This window comes from Falco peregrinus, chromosome 2 (genome assembly GCF_023634155.1).
Source record: "Falco peregrinus isolate bFalPer1 chromosome 2, bFalPer1.pri, whole genome shotgun sequence".
NCBI classification, from domain to species: Eukaryota; Metazoa; Chordata; class Aves; order Falconiformes; family Falconidae; genus Falco; species Falco peregrinus.
Genome location: NC_073722.1, coordinates 68,424,122 through 68,440,071, shown reverse-complemented (window position 1 = coordinate 68,440,071; position 15,950 = coordinate 68,424,122). Strand labels below are relative to the sequence as shown.

Below are 15,950 nucleotides of genomic sequence, written 5' to 3'. Positions count from 1 at the left end.
AACCTGCTTCAAGCTACTTTAAAGCTTCCCTAGAAAGCAAGGAGGAAAAAAACAAGGTCTAGCAAATGATTTCTTCTGTTCTTTGCCAGAGCAGCATTACTAGAGCTCCCTTGCACCACGAGCACCCGCACCCCTTTTCATTTGAAGCACCAGCATTCTCAGAAGGTACTTCGTGGCAAACACATGCATGAAACCACAGGCTCCCAAGGGTCTTCCCCGCCACGCGCTGGCCCGGGCGAAGCAGACCTGCCTGCCGACTTGTGCGGTACTGTTTGAAGTACAGGGCTGCAGTACTGAAAGCACTTGGATAGACAGACGCTTTTGGGAATTAACTCCTCTCTCAGGCTTGCCTAATAATTCCTAACCAAGGTGATTCTCTGGTTTATGTGCTACAGCTGATGACAACAGTACACTTACTTTTTAAGTTAAACTGCCCATTATATAAACATTCAACCAAAGCCTTGTTAACATTACACTCGTAATTTTTTGCTGCCTAAGCTCATTCCTATTGATTTTATGCTCCAACCTTACCTATACCCACAGACACTTAAAGAAAATAAACAAATGTTGATCCGGCCTTTCAGATCTGTGAAAATGCTCTTCTACAGTGAGGGATCCGGTATCTTTGAAGATCACAGAAAAAGATATTCTAGGTCCTTCATCTCAACCTGAAGCGTCAGCGAGCACCACCACCAGAAGCCAGAGGAAGGCACGCCACTTCTTGGGCAGTTCAGACCACTTTTCTTCTCCTTTAGGAGAACAGGCAATCCCTGGCTGATTAGCACAGTTGGCACACACGTTAACTCGCTACTGCACTTCTAGCTCAATCCCAAAGATTCAATGAATACATTTTTATTTAAGTGCTCAATCACTTTCTTGCTGAGAGGACAGATTCCTTTGAAGTTGGAAACCCAAACTAAATAAACATATCCACAAGATCCAAGTCTCAAAATAGAAGCCATTGGGTTGCTAGATTAAGTTATTCTGAAAGCAGTTTTCTTAAGTAAATCTAATGCTTATGAAGGGCCAGAGTGACAGAGACACTAATCCCTAACTGCCCGGGCAGGAGCAGCATGCCAAGCAGCTGTGCTGCCTTCCCCCCAGTGTCCTGCAAGAAGGGACCAAACCCAACGGCCAGATGAGAATGGTCTTCACGCCAAACACACCTTACAGCCAAAACCAGCTTAGGAATAAATGCCTGCAAGCTAGGACAGGGTCAGTCTGGGGAAAATGGGAGTCATTTACGCACAACTGGAGCATCACAGCACATGGCTCCCCTGCAGAAGTGGGGAGGGCACATGCTGGGGACAACCTGCCTCCGCCAGTTTGAGGACCCACAGACCGCCTGGCTCGCAGCAGCATTTCCCTTGGACCAGCTGCATGCTGGACTGGTGTCCGTCTGTGTGAGAGCAACACAGGAGACCACAGCAGGCCATGCGACGTGCAGACCTCAGGCTGCAAAGTGTTCAGTGTCCACATTAAAGCAGACTCCTGCACATCTGCCGCCTTCTGAGAGACACAGTGTTTTACTACTAGCAAAAAAAGCACATGCCTCTAACAGGACTTCAGAAATATCACAGCAGCAGTAAAATGCTTTTGTGTGGGTTATTTCCTTCCCATATCAGGAGGAGTTTTCCCTAACTATAAACAGAAGTTAAGTACTCGGGAGGAGCCAGGCCTGCGGTACCCAGGCTTTTCGATGCCTGCAGCCATACAGTGTTGCAAGTATCTGGATAAAGTCTTTTCCTCTTTTGATGCCTGAACCTGTGGAGCTTCAGGCTTTCTTCTTGAGCCATATCCTCCCTGGCACTTGCAGCCCGTAACAAGCTATTCTTATTAATGTTTTTTCTGGGCTGGGATTAAGTTGGAGAAGAGGTGGCACAGCACCAAAACAACAGGAGTGACATTTTGCTTTTAAACCACCTTAAAACGTAAGCATCAGCTCCACTGTTTACAGTTTATATTGAATGAGCTCCTAGATATATAGAAAAAAAGGAGCTTTAGAACATAAGCATACACACATACCGAAATAAAAAAGCTCCGACTCTGATGATTTGTAATGGGAGGGAGTTTTGATTATGCCTCCGTTGACACACGCAATTGCTGCCTCTGGACTGAGACATCAGGAGACCACTTTCATTCCCCCTTGCCCATCTGCAATTAGATAATTTGCTAATTGCATCACCCTGACAAGAAGAAGGCACCAAAAGTAGAAAGACTGTTTTCTTCACCAGAATGTGCCCACCATGCTAATGATGGATATACATACATAAGACTGCCTGGATGCTGCCATCTTATCACGGGCAATGAGATCAAGATTCAGACAAAAGCCAACCCAGAGGCACCACAGTAACCTCCTCTGCCCCCATTTCCACCCAGAGAATTCTTTTCACTACGAGGGAGAAAGAAAGCACCACCAAAACTCGGCCCGCAACCATTCATGGCTTGGATTTGTGTTTCACAGAGACCTGGCTCGTATCTTCGATCAGCTGTGATGCTTGAGTCAGAGCAGCTGACAGACATGTTTACAGCAGAGAGGTCCCTCTATTACTGCTGAGCAGATTCCTCTTCTCCCTCGGCGCTGATACTTGGTGCGACACACGGAGCACCTCAGCAAATAGTGCTAAAACTCCTCCCCATGCAACCCCAAATAAATCCCAGCAAGTTCTGCTTCCATAGAGTCAAGAAGCTTTGTATTCCTCTACACCTGATTTCAAAGTTAAGGAGCTAATCAGCATCAGTCAACTTCGTTGAGAAGACACATGCAGGGTGAAGCAGCAGAGCCTCAGCGCTGGGTGAGCAGCTCTGGCTTGTCGAGCCCCCCGCTGCCCATGCAACCTGCTTCCTCAGGCACGGGTCTGGGGCTGCAGGGGAAAGGAAGAGACGTGCGACAGGACCACAGCTGCCTCTGGCCCTTGGAGCATCCTGCTCCAGTGCCAGCTGGGGAATCAGTGCAAAGCTTTCTGATGGGTGATACGGGAGTAGGAGCTGAGCCCCAACATCTGTGCTACGAAGCCCATTTCATACTGGGCCAGGGAGCTTTCAGCTGACCACGGCTCCCAGCAAGTGCCTACGATTGCACAGTCAGCAGAAGCAAACTCTCAGGATTATGAAAAAACAGGTTCGTGTCCCACAGCTCCTGTACATTCCCCTTGGGGTCCCAGAAATTCCCTACAAGCAAGTGAACCAGCCAGCTTTCAGAGGGACAGCAAGGTGCAGCGAGGGAAACAAAACCCTCTTACTGAGGCTCTGTAGCCACTCGTTCTTGCTATTTCTACCCTTGCCCTTCCTCCCGTCAATATTATCTGCACAATTTCTCCTGGGACATTAGCTTTTCAATGCAGGAACTATCTTCACACCCCTTGTCATGCAGAAGCATACAAGGAATATCCAAAACAGGCAGGGTAGGGGGGTCCTACGTATAAACGTTGTTCCTTGCACTCAAACTCTCTCAGTAGAATCCCTCATCATTTTCAAATCGATATGCTATGTTTTCCAAGTCACTGTAAGGTGACTGTAAGGATAGATTGTATCCGCCAACTATTTAACACCTCCAGCTGCTACAGAGAGACAGTTTAGCCACAAAGAAATAAAACCAGACCTCAAGAAGACATAAGGACAAAAGGAAGGTTGCAGAAATCCTCTACCTTCCCACAGTAAGTTTAATTCATTGGAAAAGAGGGAGGAACAACGATAAAATTATTTTCTGGATTAATTTAAGACACTGATAAATGATTCTTCTTCAGTTACTTCCTTTGTCCCCACGTTCCCATCATACAGAAAGAAAGGTTTGCTCCCCCAAAACTAGTCTCATTAACAAAAAAGAAAAAAACCACACGTTAGAAAACAAACAGCTGTCTCCATCTCCCATCTTCAGTACTCCCACAATGCTGAGAAACCACCAAAAGATAACTCGAGCACACAGGATGCACATTCACCAGGTGTTACTGCGGGTTTAGTACCATCATGTGCCACTTCTCCTGCAGCCAACCAAACCAACTTCTTTGCTTTTTCACTTACGCAGCTATCTGATAAGAATACATACTGTGGCGTGAGGCTCATACCTGAACTTGTAGTTAACACTCTCCTGCTCCTAAAATTACAACTTTTAAAAGGCAAATCAGTTGCCAGTAAAATAAAAAAAAAATTAAAAAGATAAAAATTTTTAAGAAGAGGAGAATGGGGAAGATGAGACCACTCCAGCAATAGATTTTGGAAGATTTGAAATCCTCCTCAAACACCCTTTCCCCTCCAAAAGCCGCACTGACATTACACTTCAGTTTCCTTTTTTTAAGTCTTATTAGACATGTTGTGTATGACTACAGATTTATACTTTTCATTTTACAAAGTAAGCATGCAAAGCATTTGCCTTTTGTGAAAAAACAGTAAGACATTTTTTTCCCTATATATGCTGGTGAAAGTAACTTTTTTCCCATTCCAAGAAAGCTTTGCTCTCTCTGCCCTGGCACAGTGAGCTGAGGCCACCTCCATCATAGATGGTCCCTCTCCGGAGCCCGGCCGCATTTCCCCAGGGGTGCATCCCCTGGGCGGTTTGCAGGCAGCCGGGTCCTTCCAAGGCAGAAAAAAGATTCAGCGCCCCAGGGCAGCTTTTTAATCCTGCCTAACACCTCCAGGCAACAGATGCATCAACAAGAAGCGGCTTTGTCATGCAAATGGAAGGGCGCAGGTATACACTGCAGGGCTGCTCCATGAACAAATGGCCGGGGACTGACACCCCAGGGGAGACCTCCACCTCCAGTGCTTGCTGATCTCAGCTGCTCCTTGCCCTCAGCCCCGGCAACTCCCCCTGAAAAGGGGAGCCAGAGCAAACCTGCAGGGCGGCGGTTGGGACCCTGCAAAGGTGAAGAGCCAGCAGCGTGCCACTCTGGAGCTGTGGTTAGCCATGAAGCGAGCGAGCGTGTCATCTCCTGGATGCAGCGTTTTGATCTCACGCGCATTAAAACCCAGCTGTCAGCTAGGAGACTAACAAAGATTATAGTTCAATTAAACAAAAAAATTATTTAATAACTCAAGCGTGTAGCCTTGTGGTTAAACTGAAAGAACTCCAGGCTTATGTCAACATTGCAGCCCTGCAACAGCACAATTTTACCGAAATAGCGGTGCTGCTGTAACATGCAAGAGTAACACTGAACTAAATTAGCCCCTCAGATGTTCAGCAGGCAGCTTTACAATTAGAAAGCAGATGTGCTCCCCCGCTCCTCCCCTCCAATGGACCCTCGCAGGACGGTTCCTCAAGTACCTGAGCAGACAACCTCCACAAGAAGCCAATATTCTGGGGACATCGATGCCCGATCAGTAAAGAGCGGCAGCCCCACGGCACACATACACAGAGAAAATCCTCAGTGAATAATTAAACCGGATTTTGTTGTTCAAAGCCTTGCACCAGCACTAGGGACTTTCTAAGGAAGGCGATGTGGGAAAGAAAGCATAAAAAAAAATGTCTGAAGTTTCCCAGTCCTCAAAGGGGCAGGTTTGAGTCCCGGTGCCCTCTCGAGAAGCTGCATCCTTTCCCCCATGATACATCTGAACCGAAGTTTTCCGCAGAGCAGTGTTTACAACAACAAATATCAACAGACCATGGTCATCATGCTTCACCCTAAATGGCTGTAGGCCTCTGAACTGTAATTTATACACAAAAAACCCCAGAGCTATAGAAAACAATATATCGCATGAGTTTTTGCATCTTTCCAACGCAAATGGTGACATATAGAAAGGGCAGATCTGTGTTTCCCAGTGCCAAACTGCCCTGCCATTCTGAATCCGAACATCCACTAATTTAATATGCTTTGCTACTGTCAAATTACCAATTCAGATTAGGCCCCCTCTTTCCTGTTTTTGAAGTCAAAAGCCACAACCCCAAAGAAAAATCAAGAACATCGGAAAGCAAAATAATGCTAGTTGTTTGACAGAGACCACCAAGTAAAAATCTAAGAGCCAGTAAGACAGAAAACTGCTTTATCACAGGGAAATACCAGCGTCCAACTTCTTGTATCACACCACACACAACCGCAGTGGCATTTTTTCAGCAGGATGCGTACAACCAAATTTGCTTCTCGCTCCACTCCGGTTCTACTACTCTCATTTCCACAGCTCATTTTAACATTCCCTCCCCATCGCTCTGTACATATACCAAGAGATTTACAAAAATAAAATGGGCACTGACTATCCAAAATTAAAAATACATTAAAATCCATCAAACGTGCATCTACACCAATGGAAACAGAGGGACCAACCTGGATGAATCAGTGCCTGCCGCAACATAAAGGAAAGCTCTAACTACTGCATCACAGCTGATATTAATTCCTAAACAACCATTTCACAATTTGTGGCTGGAGATAGAGAGTATGTTTCAAAGCAATACTGCCAGAAACATAAAGCCTTCACACAGAGCAACTGATGGCAGAAATAAATTTCCATCAGCAAAGAGCAATGCCGTATCTGAAGGCAAAAAAAAATAATTTAAAAATCCGATCTTTTCATCTCACTGACAAGCAATTTTATTAGTTCAGCTTCCAGCCCTCCATTTTCCTCAACAAACGAAGAGTTAAAGCCAGAAAATTCACATCTGTCCCAGTCACTACAAAGACGGCATTTACATCATTCCGCCATACATTATCCTACAGTTGCAAACCAGGGCTGCTTCCCCAAAGCCCCCATCCCTGTTCAAAGGATGTCAGACCCCGCAGATGTTAATCTCAGCTTTTCCACCAGAATCGCAACCAACACCTCCAAGACCTCTCAAACTCCACTGGACGGAGGCTCTGAACAGCAGAAGCGCAACCTTCACCATGACTGAAGCTACCCCAAAAAACCCCAGCGTGAGCACACACTGCAGACCGAACGGGAGGAAACCCAGCTCGCAAAACCCAGTCTTAGGAAGAGATAACTCACTGTTCTGGGGATGGGTGGCGACAGAGATCCATTAGGCATGTACGGGTCGTTATTCATATTTGGCATCATGATATACCCAGAATAACCAGAGTATGATGGTCCCTTGCTGTATAAGCCACTGTCTGGATGCTTTCCTATGGAAGAGGAAACAATGATTACATTATCCCCCACATACGCATTTCTTGTAAGTTAGAGCACTTAAACAGGTACTGTGCATTCATAAAAATGTTCTGCATGCAAACGTTTCCTTACTCATGGAAATTACCCCTGAAAGTGGTCCACAGCAATTTGTAGTAACATTTTTTTAAGAAGAGTCAATTCTTAAAGGAGCAAGTACTCTTAGTGAAGAGTTTATGCTTAAAATATGGAATAGGCTCAGAGTAACCGATTTATTTTGCTAGTCCCTGTTCAAATCAAGGCAGAAACATCAGCAGTGACATCACATTTCTCAAGTAGCAGTTTCCCCCCATTTTACACATCCCTTTAGGATTTGCGGATTCAGAAGTATTGCCAGTATGGGTTTCCAATGTCATTGTTAGGAAAGGGAGGAACAGGGCAGTGATAACTAGATATAATCATTTCCCTCTCTCACTGAGCCACTGTGTGCGGTCAACAATGCGTTCTGGCCATGCTCACCGGGAACACAATTAGAGGGCAGAGGCTGGCTTGGAAGGAAACCGTCATGATCTGGGGGGCACCTGACTGTTGCACACATATGGCACTACAGTCAAGAGGGATGCCAAGTGAGGGAGACTATTTTGCAGGAAAATAAAGAATCTGGGTCCCAGTCCTACAAAGGGGGGCTGAGCAGGTCTCCCACCTATATAACCGTTGACAATGGTACTACTCAAAAGTGAGGTTTTACAAGTATGCAAGGCTGAAAAGACAACTATATAGAGCTGACCTCCACCTCCTCAGTGCCAAAATGGTACGAGCGTGGACATTACTGCTTTTAGGCTGTTTACTGACCAGTTTGGAGAAAGATCGCCACAGAGTCCCAGAAAGCATTGGGATTGAACTGTGTCTGTCTTTATATGATATTTATGATCTGGTTGGTTTGTGATGATAAGCATTTCATTTTAAACATAATCTCCCATCCTTCACAGCACACATTCTTTGTACATGTGCCCAGCTTCCTAAGAGATACTCGATGAACTGTTTTTCGTCTGTCCTCCTCAATCAAAATTAACCAGCTGGTACATCAAAAAAAGCAAGAGGTCTGTTAAAGCTTCGATTTTGGAAGAGGAGATTTAAGCAACAGACTTTGGCTATGGCAAAAAAAGCACAGAGTTTCTGAACACACACAACTGGGCTGCACTGCATGAGTGAGGGCATAGATGTGTTTAAACTGATAGCCTAAAAATAGTTATTTCTTCAGCGAAGATCCATTTGGCCTACTTATCAGTTTCTAAACAACTGAAATACCATTTGGTCACTCAAGATAAACATGTTGCACATTCACCTCCTTTTAAAATGCACTTTGAAAGCATCCTGGCATCCCCCTTCCCCCAAAGGTACTAGATTTATGTTTCCCCAAAGAAACCGAGCTCCCGTTTGAGGATTGCTTGGAGGTTCACAGGGGGACTAAGAGGGCCAATATCAGAAGAGAGGACCATGCACTTCTCACCTTCCTCGGAGTGCTCTCTGCCTTTATCATGGTAGGAATCCTGCGCTTGGGTCTGCCTCGAAACCTGACCACAGGGAATCCACCATCAGAAAAGAAGAAGAAAAAGGATAGTCATTGTATGGATGCTCATGTATCGATCATGGCACTACAGCCTCTTGTAGAATGGAAAAAGTTAAGAGTAAGATGTAAGCATCTTTCTTTTCCCTCTTAAGTCACTTGGAAGGCAACTGTACCAGAAATGACATAAATAACTATGGGGCTTTGCGAAACGCTTCTAGCAGAAGCGCCCTACATTTAATGGAACTGGCTTATTTCTGGAAAATATTTGGAGCTTCTGCAGTCCAAACACTCTTGGTAAAAAGATAGCAAAAATAATGATGAAAAACAGGTTGCCCTCGTTACCAGATGTTTAGGAAAAAAAAAAAAAAAAAAAAAAAAAAGGCAAAGAGGAAGGGAAAAAAAAAAAAAAAGGCAGGTTCCCCGCTCGCCCTAAAGTTGTTTTAGCGTCGGGAATTTCTTCCGAAACAGTTTTATGCAAATCCCTTAAAGAGTTTACGGCTAATGCTCCGACCCCGCTGATTTCACCGAGGAAATTTCATGGCTGCTTGAGGTCTAATACCACCGCACCGTCGGGGGACTCGCGGGAACTTTCTCGTCCCGGGCCGAAGCGCAGAGGGGGCCGCCCCCCCCGCCCCCCCTTCCCGGACCATCCCCGGGCGCGGAGGGGCGCGGAGCTCGCGCGGCTCTGCCCGCCGCCCCTCTGGAAACGGGACATGGGGTAGGATGATTTTTTTTTCAGGCAAAATTCGGCAAATTGGGGTTTCCCCGGTGCCCCGCCGAGGCTCCCTCCCTCCCCCCCCTTCCCGTCGGCGGCATCCCGGAGCCCGCCGGCATCCCACGCCCCCGCGGCCGCTCCGCTCCGCGCTGCCCCGCGGAGCCCCCGCGGCCGCGCACCTCGTGCCCGTTGGCGCCGGGGGCGATCTCGGACTCGTTGACGAGGGAGGACTTGATGTCGGCCAGGTCGCCCTCCTCCTCGGGGTGGCTGATCTCGGCGAAGATCTTCTCCTTCTGGGGGTCCCCCTCGTCCTTGAAGGGGATCATCTCGTCGGTGGCGCAGAGCTCCGGGTCCCCCCCACCGCCCCCGGCCCCCGGCAGCTGCGGCATCCTCACGGCAACGCGGCGTCTGCTGCGGCCGCCGGCCCGCCGCGGGAAGGGGAGCGGGAGCGGGAGGAGCAGCGGGGGGAGGAGGAGGAGGAGGAGGAGGAGGAGGGAGGAGGAGGAGAGAGGAGGAAAAGGAGGAGAGAAGAAGGAAAAATCCCGTGAAGTCCTTGGGGTTGCTCTCGACAGCTAGAGACCCCCGCCCGCCCGCCCGCCCCCTCGGGGCCGAGGTACCCCAGCTCCCGCACGGCCACGGCCCCGCGGGGAGCCTCCCCCCTGCCGCGCCGCACGGCCGGAGTAAGTCGAGATACACCCGCTTGTGTCCCGCCCGCCCCCAGGCACCGCGCCGGGGCCCGCCCTCCCGGAGCCCCGGCCCCCGCCCCCCCTGCCCCGGGGCCCGGGCTCACCCCGGGGGTGAGGGGACGTGGAGGGGAGCGGAGCCCGCCCGAGTTTCGCCTCCGAGTGAAGTTGCCGCCACCCGGGAGGGCCCGAGTTAAAACGGCTGGGGGGGGGGCGGGCAGGGGGTGGGGGCGCCCGGGGGACGGGGACGGCGCTGCCCGCGGCGCGCACCCACCGGGCCTTTGTCCGCCGCTTCGCCCGCGGCTCCGTGCACGGCTGGGCTCGGCTCGGCGGCACCGCGGGGGGCGGGGGGGCAAGGAAGAAACAGCCCCAGGAGGGAGGGCGGGCGGGAGCGATGGAGCGGGCGGGCAGGCGCCCCCCCGCTTCCCTCCGCGCCCGCGGGCAAGGAAAAAAGTTGCCGCCGCGGCGCCTCCGCGCCCCCGGCCGCCTCCGCGCTCAGCGCCCGGCGCGGGGCCGCCTGCCGCAGCCGGCGGGCGCGGCGCCCCACGGGGGGCGGCGGTGGGGCGCGGGGCGTCGGCGGCGCAACTTCAGCACCGCGCCCGCCCTCCCTCTCTCCCTCCCTCCGCCGTCGGGGCGGGGGCGGCGGAGATGAAAGGAGCCGCCGCCGTGACTGACACAGCGCCCGGGGCGGGGGGGGCCGGGCGGCGGGGGCGGGGAGGGGGCCGGGACCGGCGGCTCGGGGGCGAGCGGCTGCGGGGCTGCCCCCGGGCAAACTTTGCTCAGGCTGCGCCGAGCAGTCTGTGTGTGCGTGTGTGTGTGCGTGCGCACGTGTGCGTGTGCGTGTGCCGCACCGGGGGGGCTGCGCCGGGGCACTGCCGCGCTTCTCTCTCCCCAGCCAGCAGCCTGCCGAGCCGGGCACGGGCACTCGCCGCATCCCCCCAGGCAGGCAGACCTGCTTTTTTAAGGCTGCTTTGTTGAGACTCCTCGGGTTTGTTTTTTGGTTGTTTTTTTTTGGGGGGTGCGGGGTGCTGCAGCCACATGGCGCTGCTCGGGTAGGGGGAGCGAGGGAGTGTGCGAGGATTTGCCCGGGCGCTGCCCGCGCCTACTTCGAACGAAGGGCAGAATTAACACATCCCATTAAATCCAGCAAGTGCCCGGCAGAAACGTGTAGTAGCCCCCGGGCAACAAGGGAGAAAACCAGCCGGGGTGAGCTCGCCCCGCGTTCAGACCGGTGAACGCAGCCCGCGCAGTCACTGGGGTTCACCCCTGCGCCCCGTCCCGCTCCCGCAGCCGCCCGCTGCCCCGTTAGCTCCCGGCTGACACGGCATCGCCCCAGCGCAGGGCACAAGTAAATTTTAAAAATAATAGTAATAATAATAAAAAATCATCCAAACAAAAGCAGGCGCGCTGCGTTTGAGAAACGTCAGGATCCACAACTTCTTTTCTTTTGCGAACTCGATGGGCGCACATTTTGCAGGAAACAACTTCCCCCGATTTTGGCATCGGAAAAGTGCGCTTCGTGCTTTGCACATGCCCCGCGAGGCTGCTAACCGCTGAGGCGTCGGGAGCCGGAGGAACGGGAAGATGTGGATGCTCGATCCGTTTCCAGCAGATGTTGGGGCCGGCGCGGCGGCGCGGCTGGCTGGGATCCGGGCGGGCTGAGCCCGGCCGCCCGCCCCGCCGCTGCCCGCCAACGGGCAATTAAAATTATCGAGCTGAGAACAGAGACCAGCGAAACCCCGAGAAAGGGGGCAGGTAGTGGGAAACGGGGGTGGACTTGTCAAGCCGAACAAGTGCGTAAAATAAAGAATCGAGAAAGAAAGAAATTAGAAATGTAAAACCCTGGGAAGGGGCTTAATTGTGCAACGCTCCCCGGATGCAGGGACGCCCCCCCTCTCCCGAAGGCGGCCGGAGAGAGGCGGCTGGGAAGCGGTTGTTTGGAAAACGGCGACTCGGGGACGGTTTGTGCGCGGAGATGCCGCCGCATCCCTCCCAACCCTCCTCCCTTTCCCGGCGCTCGGCGGGCACCGGGCACCCGCGCCGGGGGAAGGTGCCCCGGCCCGGGCCCTTTTGGGAAAAAAGCACCCCCGCGGCAAGCGCCCGAGCACTGCAGCCCGCTCCCCCGACGGGGCGGCCCGGCCCGGGAGCAGGCGGGGGTCCCCGCCGGAGGAGCCGGCGGCACGGCCACCCGCCTCTTTCATTACCGAGTCCCTTTGGCAAAGCATCCTCCCCCCGCCCCTCCGCCGTCCCGGGGTCTTCCCCTTCATGTGGGCTGGAGTTTTTCCCGGATCAGTTTTTGGTGGAAGGATTTTGAAGGCAGAAAAGGGCCGGCCGGGCGGCGGGGGGGGAGGGGGGGGGAGGTGGAGACCGTAATGATTTATGGCAAGAGGATAAATTCAGGAAACCTCAACCCCAACGCCAGATTTGACTGGAGACAACACAAAGCTGCCGCTTTACTCGCAGTTCGTGGGGCGGGGGAGGGGGCACGGCCGGGAGGGGGGTGGCAAGGCCCGGGGCAGGGGGGGCGCCCCGCGGTGCCCCCGCCCGCCCCCGGCAGGACCCCGCCGCCCCCCTCCGCGCCGCCGGGAGCGCGCCCGCCGCCGTGCCCGCTGCCTGCCCGCACCGGCCGCCCGCTGCTTGGGACTTCACCAGGGGTTATTTTTTTGTTTTAGGTGCGGGTGGGTTTCGTTTCATTTTACCGCAGTTTGGTATTTTCGCGTGTTTGGTTTGCTTGGGGGGATGGTTGGGTTTTTTTGTCATTTTGGACGTTTTTGCGTTTTAGCTTTTTTAGGTCGTTTAAGCGGGTTTTGGCGTTTTAGGAGGTTTTCTTCTTTCTTTCTTCTCTCCTTCTTCTTTCTTTTTTCTTTTTTCTTTTTTTCTTTTCTTGCATTTCAGCGTTGAGGGCTCCGCACTTGGAGCACTCTCCGATGACCACCCCGGCTCTCCCGTCCCCAGGATGGGGGGTGGGGGGCAAACAGAGAGCGGAACTCGGGGCGGGCCGAGCACCAGCGGCGAGGGCAGCGGGATTTCGGGGCGGGGGGCTGACCGGGGAGCGGAGGAAAGCGGGGTGCTATGGAACCCCCCGCCCCTCCCCATGGCAAGAAGCGAAGGGGGGACACCCTGGCGTGCGAAGCGCCGTCCGCCGCCGGCGCCCCTATATAGGGGAGGGCGGGAGCGGGGCGGGGCGGCGGCGCCTTTGATGTCCCGCCGGCGGCCCCTTTCATCCCCCCCTCGGTCCCCCCCCGGGCCCTTTGTGTGACTAAATTTGGCAGGAGCATGGAGGCGCGCCAGGGCGCCCACGTGTGCGCCGAGCTCCCAGCTGAGCGGGCAAGGGTTTTCTTCCGGGTAAGGAGACAGAGGGGGGAGATCAAAGAGTTTGGGGAGCCGAAATGTGCAGTGGAAATAAAATAATAATAATTTAAAAAAAATAATACAAAAAGGAAAGGAGAAAAAAAAAAAGCCTCCGGCCTGGGCGCATGCCAGCCCGGAGGCATGGGGGAGAGGGGGGAGCGCTGCGCACATGGTGGGGAGGGACCGGCGGGAAGGAGCTGGTTTTCTCCGGGAGGGAAAAAAAAATAAAATAAAATATATGCTTGCAAAGGGGGTTGTAGTTACGTTCAGAGAAGAAAAAAAAAAAAAACCAAACCAAACAACCAAAAACATAAATCCAACAAACCGAAACACCAACCCTTTTGTTTAAAACCACCGGGCTGTGGAGCCAGGCAGGCTCCGCCTGGAAGTGCTGCCCGACGGCGCGTCCCTGCGCCCGGCCGGGCCGGGGCTGAGCGGCCCCATGGGCAAAACTTTATATTGACCGACAAACGAGTGAACAGCGGCAAAGAGCCCCCCTCCCCCGCCCGAGAGGCCAGTGCCAGTCTGGAGGGAATCTTTCCAGGCAAGCCCTCAGTGGGTTTTCCTCCCCCAGGTGGGAAATGTGGAGGGTGGCCCCCCGAAGGGTGGGTGTGCTGTGGGGCAGGCGCTCTTTGCAGCAGCCCACGCTGTGCCCTGTGGCTCCCCAGCGGGACAGGCATGCACCTCGCTGCTGAGGTGCTGCACGACTTTTTTATGAGCTGTGAGGTGCATGGGTGGCAGGGCTGGGGTGCAGAAGGGGAGCCCCCGGGGGCCCAACCACCGCTGTGCACACTTTGCTCGCCCTGGGCCCACAGGGACAGCCACCCACCTCTGGGCTCCCCCAGGACTGCAAAGCACAAAAAAGGATGTTGGATTTCAAAATCTCTCAAAACAAACTTTTACAGTGCCTTTTCAAGGCAATGTGACTGAATTATGCATGTTCCCTGGGTCTGCGTTTGCCACCCTATTTAGATAACATCTGTGATTTATGTGCAAGTTGAATATATAGGCTGAATTCCCAAATTCCTTCTGAAGCAAATAAATCCTCCTCCGTCAGGACATGGGGTGAGCAGGGATGCGACGATTAGCCCTGGGCTCCAGCGTTATCGCTGCGGTCTCCCACATGCGCTGCTGCTGTGCTGTACCACCAGCGAGCCAGCCCCTGGCTGCCTCAGGTTGCATGAGTGTATTTAGGAATATGGACCCGTTCTTTCCTTCTAAAACAAGGATAGTACTTCTAAGACTTTTTCACCCTGTGAGAACAAATGCAACGTTCTGTGTAAAACGCTTGTGGCTCCTCAGATGAATGCCATAGGAAAAGTGGTCAATAACATATCTGGATGTTTTGGGGGCAAAAAACAAAGCACCCTCGCTCTTGTGTTGTACCAGGCAGATGGTCCCTTTGGCAGTGCTTTTATTAACACAGGGGCCAGATAGCTGGTGTAGCTTTGGATCTGGGTCCAGGTTTGGGTTGCAGATGCTGTGACCATGACCCATATCCAGCTGCTCATCAGTGTGGGTTGCCTGCTGTGGTCTCCAGACCTTGCTGGGGCTGTGGGTCCCGGTTGATGAACCAGCGATGCCAGTCCCCAGTAGCCTCGGGGGGACTTAGGGTGGGGTGGGATTTCTCACCACATGCATCGTCATTTCCCTTATGGTGGCTAAAAAGGCTTCTTTCTAATGGTCCGTGGTTGAGCGAAGTCAAGAGGATGCTGCCGAGTGAAGGAAACAGCTCCGTATTTGCTGCAGATTTGTGCTCTGAATGGAGGAAAAAACCAAAAAGGGAATAATATGTGCTGGCTCTGAAAACTCAGTTATTATGAATCTTTATGAGATGTGGGCTCATTTTTTAAAATTACAACAAAGGACATCCTGGCTACGTTTCTAGCAGCTATATCAAAGAGTAACTGTACTTCTCATTTAAAGCTACTTTGAAAGAGATCACATGTAATAGGTATTAGGATATTAAGAGTGTATATGTGCTTTTTGCTTTTTAATTTACACATCCAGCTTTCCAGTTCTGGGATGCCATTAATGTTCTTAGCCCAGAATTACTCTATTTAAAGAGCTAGGTTTTCTTAGCCCTTGCAACAACATGGGCTTTATGAGATTTGAGTGGGAAAATCTCACCAGCACGTTTTTACTGTAAGACCTTTTGTTTAGAGGAAGGCATTGGTGGCTCAGATCTCACAAATATGTTCTCTTACTCTGAGAGTAAAATAGTAAGCAGTTCAGGGACTGCTTTCTTCTCCATTCTTTAAGCGCAAGATAAAATACAGGGGAAGTGGCACAGTTTATTCAAATAAATGGTGACACGAAGTAGCTTGCAAACTAACCCTTACATCGAGCAGTGCTGTTGCAGGATTATTTCTGATGATTCATCAGATCAGATAATCCACAGCATGTGGATAAAAGGGGAGGAGGGACCCAGAGTCAAAACCAAACTCAGAAAGCCATGCATGGAAGAATGCAAAATGTGAGATTAATGTTGTATTAAAGGTAAGACCTCAAAAGAGCACAGCAATGTGCTGCCCCCCAGCAGGGATTTTTAGGCTGAGATTTCTGAAAGGACTGAAGAGATGTTCAAAGGGAGTAGAGTACC

General features: G+C 52.0%; 1 protein-coding gene across 6 annotated transcripts in view; it reads right to left on the bottom strand.

Annotated features, from left to right (window-relative positions):
* Positions 1-10,571, bottom strand: part of LEF1 (lymphoid enhancer binding factor 1) — a 71,437-nt gene extending 60,866 nt beyond the window's left edge. For 3 of the 6 annotated variants that reach the window (XM_055797142.1, XM_055797145.1, XM_055797147.1), the window contains exons 1-3: positions 9,494-9,891; positions 8,540-8,603; positions 6,913-7,046 (exon numbers count right to left, since the gene is read on the bottom strand). In XM_055797142.1, the coding sequence (XP_055653117.1) occupies positions 6,913-7,046; positions 8,540-8,603; positions 9,494-9,703 (408 nt within the window). In that variant the 5' untranslated portion in view covers positions 9,704-9,891. Of the gene's footprint in view, positions 1-6,912; positions 7,047-8,539; positions 8,604-9,493; positions 9,892-10,104; positions 10,160-10,271 lie in introns of those variants that run through there. The other 3 variants (XM_055797143.1, XM_055797144.1, XM_055797146.1) reach the window with 3 other exon arrangements.
* Positions 10,572-15,950: the final 5,379 nt, after the last annotated feature.